At 44.0% G+C, this 8464-nt stretch overlaps 1 protein-coding gene across 1 annotated transcript; it reads left to right on the forward strand.

Moving 5' to 3' along the window:
* The first annotated feature begins 1590 nt into the window (after positions 1-1590).
* Positions 1591-7866, forward strand: GAMT (guanidinoacetate N-methyltransferase). Its single transcript, XM_075264499.1, has 6 exons — positions 1591-1812; positions 3546-3691; positions 5213-5276; positions 5359-5426; positions 6708-6818; positions 7523-7866. The coding sequence occupies exons 1-6, from the start codon at positions 1644-1646 to the stop codon at positions 7661-7663; spliced, it is 699 nt and encodes a 232-aa protein (XP_075120600.1). The 5' UTR covers positions 1591-1643; the 3' UTR covers positions 7664-7866.
* Positions 7867-8464: the final 598 nt, after the last annotated feature.

The following is an 8464-nucleotide window of genomic DNA, read 5'->3' on the forward strand; positions in this document are numbered from 1 at the left end:
TAATCCTGTGTGGGGGCCACTGTGGGCCAGATTGTACTGTGTGGGGGGCCACTGAGGGGCAGATTGTACTGTGTGGGGGGCCACTGAGGGGCAGATTGTACTGTGTGGGGGGCCACTGAGGGGCAGATTGTACTGTGTGGGGTCCCCTCACTATGTATATCACACAGTATTTGTTTTATAGCAGACGTGAAATTAGTACAGGATGTAATAACATTGCACGGTAAACTATAAAACAGATCCTGTGCGATGTAAATAGTGAAAATTAATTGTTTAAAAGTACAGAATGCAGAGACCTTTACCTTTCAGTACAAGATCTGTAAAGCCCCAGTCACATGACTGTAATTTGTCGGTCCGCAATTGTGGACCCACAGAGTTTTAAGGTTAAATTGCCGTGTTGGCACTCCGTGATAATTTATTTGGTTTTGGGTTGCAGTTTAGGCACTCGGTCTCAAAAAGGTTCGCCATCACTGGTCTATGGGGTCTGCAGGTTTCTGTATGTAACCGCTTTTTAAGCGGATAGGTTTTCCATTTTTTGGGTCCCCAAGAGGACCTGATTGACAGAAACCTGAACACTGGTGTGAACCTAGCGTCACTAAGGGCTTGTTCACATCTGCGCCCGGTCTCCGTTCTGCAGGTTTCCGTTTCCTGTACAAAACAGAGGCAGGAGACGGAAACCTACAGGACTCTTTCATACTCATTCATTTGAATGGGTTTGAAAGATTTCCGGCTGTGAGCATTTTATGCTCTCTGCCGCGAAACCGTTTTTTTTTAAATCGGACACAGAGTCGGACCTGCAGTATTCTGTGTCCGGTTTAAAAAAAACGGCTTTGCGGCAGAGAGCATAAAACGCTCACGGCCGGACCTGGTCTAACAGCTTTCCGTCTTCTGCATGCAGAAGACGGAAACCACAGAACGGACTGCCGAACGCTAGTGTGAACCTAGCGTTAGTTGTTCTCTTCCACCTGATCTTCAGTCTGAATGCTTTGTCTATATCGGGGGTCAGCAACCTTCAGCACTCCAGCTGCTGTGAAACTACAACAACCTATTTAAAAAAGAAAAAACATCGGGGGTCCGCTGGGTTTTCCTAATGTCCCGGACCCTGTGGCATCCGGTACCGCTGCTAACATGGTAGTTACGCCCCGGAGTTCTACCCACTGTTTCTATGGGACGATAGCTCTTTAATATGGTGCAGTATAAAGGGGTCTTCTACAGTCCCACAGTGCAGTTTGTCTGTGTGCTGTCTGGCATGCTATGTGCCACAAGATCTCTCAAACCATGAGAGGCAGCCACAAAAGCCCCTTAAGGAACCTCAATCTATTCCATATGTTGTATATGTTTGCTGTATTTGTTGGTCTAGTAACTACAGCCGTGGTTGTGTAGCAGTCTGACTAGTCACACATAGCGCCACTTCTCGCGTCAGTGTCCTCACTATCATTCCATAACACTCTCTCCCTCACCACTCGTCCTGAGAAGTAATGTTATGACCACGCCCACCTCTACATCTTGACTACTCTCCCCGGTGGACACGCCCCTTCACCCCTTATCCAGGGTGGGAGCTCCGCCCCCTGCTGGGATTGTTATATCCCGAGCCCCGGGCCCGGTGTCTTCCTCTCTGCCCCAGTGAGTTACCCGAGCCTGCAGTCATGTCAGAGAAAATCTTCTCAGAAGGGGAGATCTGCAAATCCTCCTGGCACCAAGCAACCGCAGGCTACGATGAAACGGACACTCACTTGGAAATCATGGGCAAACCGGTCATGGAGAGATGGGAGACCCCCTACATGCACAGCTTAGCTGCAGTGGCAGCCAGCAAAGGTACATGAAATCCATAGGTAATGACAGGTGCAGCAGTATATAGGGGCTGGTGTACTGCCCACTATATACCATAGCCTGACCTTTCATGGAAGTTGGGACTGGTTTTGCCCAGTACATTTGCTAGAGATCCTGCGGCATCTGTTGTATTCAGGTTGAAGACACATGTAAAAAATGTCTGCGATTGTCCCAAGCATGTGAAGGGCCTGCAGAAAACCGCATGGTCTGTACAGGAGGGTCTCTAACCAGATGTATGACCCTGATCTGTGGTCAGCAATGTCCTTTATAGCTCATCTATTGAATCCTTTGATTCAGAACAACAATATTTTGGACCTGATTCATATTTACCATTAAGTTGCTTAAAATGTGACCACCATGAAAAATTTTATTGAATCGGCTTGTGCCTATGGCCAGCAGGAGAAGAACATGTATGTCAGAATAGTTACACTCGGTGACAGCTGTACTATGAGGGGGGGAGGGGGGGCTAAGAGGTCAAGACTCCTTGCTCTTTTTATAGAGCTTGTGGCACAACTTTTTGTTTCTTGACTCCTACTAAGGACTACGTAACTACAAAGCTGAATATACTCTACATTGTACTGAATGGAAAGTGAGATAGTGCCTCCACTCGTCCATGCCTGCTATAGTATTACAGGCGTAAACTGAGGTTTATAAACCTTAGGCTGGGTCCCACATTGCATTTTACAATACTTGATTCTGGCTAGTCCCATCCACACATTGCAGAAAAAAAACATCACAGCAGAAATGCTGCGGTTTCAAATGACGCTTGCGTTTTTGTAACTCGCAGCATGTCAATTATATCTACAAAACCGCTGATGTCCGCAGAGAAATTTCTGTGAAATGCACTGTGTGGGGCCTTAGCCATAAATAAGTCTTATGGCCCCTAAATGGATTTTTCATACTGATGATTTATCCATAGGGTAGGTCCTGCGTATGTGAGCTTTGGGGGTCCGACATCTGGCGCCTGCACAGATAAGCTGTTCCAGTAGACTCCAGAAGCTGGTATAGTGGACAGTGGGACACGTGCAGTTTAAACTTACTCAAGTAATAGGAGAGGCGCTGCAATTCTCAGAACCTTATTACTCGAATAGGCGCTGACTGAATGTGCTCCCTGTCCACAGCAGCAGCTTCCAGAATAACTGATCTGTGCAGGGTCTGGTTGTTGGCTCCACACAGATTACATACTGATAACCTATCCTGTAGGTAGGACAACAGTATAAAAAAAAAATCCATTTGGGGCTGCAACACCACTCTAATGAAAAATTGTAGCTGGCCCCTCACCTACTTTGTACCATTTACAATAGTGGAGGTCTTCTCATGTGGCAAAGGTGCAAATCTTTATAAGCTTACACAGAAATGTTCATGTCCTGTTAATGTGTAACTAAAGTGTGAAATCCTATGGACTAAGTACTAGACAAACAGTAAAACCCAATACATCTGTATTACTGCCCATTTACCTTTCATGAACTACAAGTGCCATCATGACCTGCACAGATAAGGAAAGTGTTACACATGTCACCAAGTGTTACAGTGCTGCTGATCCCTCTGTACTATGTATGGGCATGTTCACACAAGTGTATATCAGCTCTTTATTCCCTTGCATTTATGGTCTACAGTCCCAATATCCCCATGTGCAGACAGCTTTATTAATCTCTTCTTTCATAGTCTCTTGCCTGATGTTGCTTCCATTGATTGCTAACCAATTGTTCCCCTTAAAGGAGGACGGGTGCTGGAGCTTGGCTTTGGCATGGCGATAGCGGCTACTAAATTGGAAGAATATAACATAGAAGAGCACTGGATTGTGGAATGCAATGATGGAGTATTCCAGAGATTACAGGAATGGGCCAAAACACAACCTCATAAGGTACAGATGTAAAGATCAGATGTTTCAACCTTCATTTATTTATAGGACATGCTTACAGAGCAGTAGCCACATGTGTCCAAAACTCGCCTGGCTGCGGCCAGGAGTGTGCGTATGATTATGCAGTATAATAATGTACTGCTTTGGTTGTATGTGACTACCATTTCATGAGTGTGCACCATAACTGTTATACTGGAGATATCAAGTACTGAATTGGGCTGCTAAAGGCAGTCCTAGATCTAATCATCTTGATCTTTTATGACTGTCCACTATTCCAAACACTTATCTGTCTTTCCTCTCCTTTCCATAACAATACTTAAAAGTATTTTTGGGACTAAAATATTGGTGACCTATTGTTAGGATGAGTGCTGCAGCCTCTTCACTACTTGCCAAGCACAGTCCCATTCTATTCTATTCTGAAGCTCAGCCACATTCCTCTGAAGGAGACTGATCTGCAAACAGGCCATGACAGATATTGACTATATGTCTGGGCAGTCCACTTATAACCCTGCAAGGACGGATCATGTTTATTAACTGTCCCTGCAGTCCTGATTGCTGTATACAGTAAGATAATAAAAACTGTGAATCCCACTACCTTTTATTCCCCCCCAGCGACACAACAAAAAGGCCTTGTTCACACGGGGCAAGAGGGGGAGGATTTTGGTGCGGAATCCACGTCATAATCCGCCCCCTCACAATGGTGGTCTATTTAGACCCCTAGCGTTCTTTTTAATGCTAGCGGCATGTTGCCGTTAGCGGGAAAAAAGAAACAAGCTGCCCTTTCTTGAGGCGGATTCTGCGGCTGAATCAGCCGCGGTGTCCACCTCGTGCCAGCACGCTCCGGCCTAGGCCCATTCATTTGGGCCTAATCCGGAGCGGAAAGCTGCGACGGGATTACGGCATCCTGTCTCAGCAGCCGCAACGGAATATGCACACACGTAATCATGTGTGAACTAGCCCGAAGTGTCATGTGAGTAAACAGTAAAGAGAAGGAAAACTTATATATAAAATGTATTTTTATTTTATAGAAGCACTTTCCCCTCCTTTTTTGTTTACATTTTTTGGATATTAAAATAAAGAAAAGAAAAATGAGAAAAATAAAAAACAAAAATAATGCCCTATTTATCCAGGGAAAATAGCCTAGTACTGAGATGGTTAAAGGTCAGTGTCATCACCTGAAAGTACATACAGTAGGACATGCATGTGTTAACATGTGCTTGCAGGATTGCAGAGGGTCAATGTGCACGTATGCGTGTAGGAGGGGGTCATGGGAGCACAATTAGATAGGATGTGTGTCTGAAACTCTTACCCTAACAAAAACTGGACAAAGTGCAATAGCATGGGGTCTAAGCAAGGGAACAGTGTACAAAGGGAACTGCATGGTCAGCAAGTATTGTGCTGTCCATGCACAGATAAAACAGGCGACACTGACAGGTAGTATAGACTTCAAATAAGGTGCAATACATATTATGTAGAAAAAAAAATGTAGGAAAGAGCCACTGACTCTTGGATAATGTTTTACAGATTGTACCACTGAAAGGTCTGTGGGAAGATGTAGTACCCACTTTACCGGATGGTCACTTTGATGGTAAGATTGTTGTGCGCTTTTTTTCAATTCTGCCCACCCTTCACTATTGTACTCTACTTAGTGTGTTTTATATTCCATGTAGGTATTTTGTATGACACATATCCTTTGTCTGAGGAAACCTGGCATACGCATCAGTTCAACTTTATCAAGGTAATTTCATCTTTTCAGAAGTTTTTGGTAACTTGCAAGTGTAAAGTGGTCCTGTAACAAAAGTGTAAGGGTAACGCTGGGTTCACACCAGCGTTCGGCACTCCATATTAGGTTTCAGTCTTCTGCCGGCAGAAGACTGAGTTCTGTCATGCCGAGTCTGGCCGTGAGCGCCAGTGAGCGTTTTATGCTCTCCACGGCGAAACTGTTTTTTTTTAAAACCGGACCCAGAGTACTGCATGTCCGACTCTGTGTCCGGTTAAAAAAAAAAAACGTTTCGCCACAGAGAGCATAAAGCGCTCACGGCCGGACACTTTTCAAACAGATGCCGGCAGGTTTCTGTCTCCTGCCCAGTTTTGTGCAGGAAAACGGAAACCTGCAGAACGGAGTCCCAGGCGCAGATGTGAACAAGCCCTTAGCGTGCAAATGGTAGCTTGGTGTACCATGTGGAAGAGTGTTTTCACAAAAGTAGCCAATTTTATTGTAGAAATTTCCTTTACTGGACAATTGACTTGAAGTCCATGCACTTCAACTCTATTTAGGTGAGTGGAATTGATTTTCAGGGATTTCTATAACAAATGTATATGAATATATCATAAAGCTCTTCTTTTGCTGGATATATCTGCCAAATCCAGAGACTAAGGGCTCGTTCACATCTGCGGCCCGGTCTCCGTACTGCAGGTTTCCGTTTCCTGCCTAAAACAGAGGCAGGAGACGGAAACCTGCAGGAGTCTCTCTCACCCATTCATTTGAATGGGTGAGAGAGATGTCTGGCCGTGAGCGGCGGTGAGCGTTTTGCGCTCTCCGCCGCGAAACCGGGTTTTATAATCCGGACACGGAGTCGGACATGCAGTACTCTGTGTCCGGATTAAAAAATCCGGTTTCACGGCGGAGAGCATAAAATGCTCACCGCCGCTCACGGCCGGACCCGGTCTGTGCTTTCCGTCTTCTGGCATGCAGAAGACGGAAAGCACAGAACGGAAAGAAGAACGCAGGTGTGAACCTAGCGTCAGACAACATCTGCAAGGAGTTTGTTTGTTCTCCTCTCCTACACTCCAAAGACATACTGATAGGGAATGTAGCTTGTGAGCCCTATATGGGACAGTGACTGTAAAGTGCTGTGGAATATGATGGTGCTATATAAGTAAATGAAATAAATCTGAAATCTATGCCAATTCCTGTTTGGCAGATATTTTACTTTTTCTACATTTTGTCAGAAAGATCTGGCATGCATGAGAATTGCCCCTCCTGCCAAGGCTGTTTTTTATATCTGTATTTTTACAGGGACATGCTCACCGTCTGCTCAAACCTGGTGGAGTCCTTACATACTGTAACCTGACATCTTGGGGAGAGTTTTTGAAGACTAAATACAATGATATAGAAAAAATGTTTCAGGTAAGATACGAATGATGATGTTGGTCCTATACTCTGATACTCTTTTATGATGCAGCTCACACAGCTGCCTCACTGGGACAGATTTGCTAATGGAAACAAATGCATAATTCTGGTGCAATATGTTACAGAGAGTTTACATGCCTTATACCACATTTAGCAATTGTCAACATGTTCACATAGTAGAATTGGTACAAGCTGAAAAATTCAGCTTCAGGAATTTGAAAATTCCACGCTAGCCAGGAAAAATTGTGTATATTCAAATTAGTTTTATTTTTAGTGACATCACATGGCATCATTCAATTCAAGTTAATGGGAGAGGGGTAGTCACATGATTGTTGTATTGATGGCTCATTGTAACAGACCGTTAAAATATGTTGTTTCCTATTTTTGTCTATTTTCATGGACCCATCCATACACTTACAGTAAATGTATGAGGATCTGTGAAAACAGTTGACGCTTGGGTGCAGTGCGTTGTGAAAGACATTTTCCACGTCTGTTCTGCACCTTAGTGCTGTAAATATAGCCTTATTAGATGGAATGTGTCTGAAGATTGAATGTCTGCCTTCCATTGAAATGACTTGTAGATAAGGTCCCACATCGTGAAACACAAACTGTCTAGTCTAACTTTGATTTATTAAACAGCATTAGTAGCCTTGCCCCAATGTCTGGCAAAATTCATACCTCATGTATTTCATACTTTACAGGAGACTCAAGTACCTCAGCTGTTGGACGCTGGATTCAAGCAGGAAAACATTAGCACTACAGTGATGGATCTAATTCCCCCTAAAGAGTGCAGATATTACTCCTTCCCTAAGATGATTACACCCACCATCTTCAAGGCTTAAGTAGAGCCCAGGTTACCTTCCTTTCTTCACTGAAGTAGCAGCACTAGTCACCTACAATGGGAAGCACTAGCTGGTTACCCTGTGTTGCAGTGGTACAGTGCACCTAACTGTGCAAAGCATCCACACCACTATTTGCACTGTAGGTCTTGCAGATGTGAAATATGTAAAATGAATGCTTAATAAACCTTGTTTTTTGAGTTTTTTTTTCTGTATGTTATTATTATTATATGAGTATGAGAGGGGTTTATTTTCATCTGAAGAGAACAAGATGTCATGGACTTGGCAGTTTGCAGAGCCTCAATGTCTGCCTGTTGCTGTATGTATTGAGATACTGAATTACTTCTAGGGCAGAATAGCATGATACCAGTGCTGTTCTCCCGTATACACAGAAATAGATCATCCAATAATAATACAACTTGGTTCAGATGTATTATAGTCAACATGTTACATGTATCTTTGTATAGCAAATATTGTTGCAAGTTCCAGGGAAGGTTAAAGAGGTTGCCCAGCATACTACTTTTTAAAAAAATAAATAAAAAAAAATGTCCTCAGGCACATGCGGTTTTATATACCACCAGAAAGCCAAAAGTGTGCTGAATTCAGCGCATTGTCAGCTTTGCCATTATGTGCCCATTGACTGGAGATATAAGTATTAGCAATTTCAGCCCACTGTCAGAAGGGCGTTCCTGAGAATCTTGCTGGGCTGTGAGGAACTCTCCCACCAACATTGCTCGTCCATAGCCGTTACCGTAGCTCTTCAGTGTCAGAACGGTGTTTCTGACAGTCTGTGAGGAATGCCCC

Source organism: Leptodactylus fuscus, chromosome 1 (assembly GCF_031893055.1).
Source record: "Leptodactylus fuscus isolate aLepFus1 chromosome 1, aLepFus1.hap2, whole genome shotgun sequence".
NCBI lineage: Eukaryota > Metazoa > Chordata > Amphibia > Anura > Leptodactylidae > Leptodactylus > Leptodactylus fuscus.

Coding starts and splice junctions, on each gene's coding strand:
- GAMT (XM_075264499.1), top strand. CDS start 1,644: ATGTCAGAGAAAATCTTCTCAGAAGGGGAGATCTGCAAATCCTCCTGG. Junction 1,813..3,545: donor TGCAGTGGCAGCCAGCAAAG/GTACATGAAATC, acceptor TTCCCCTTAAAG/GAGGACGGGTGCTGGAGCTT. Junction 3,692..5,212: donor CCAAAACACAACCTCATAAG/GTACAGATGTAA, acceptor AATGTTTTACAG/ATTGTACCACTGAAAGGTCT.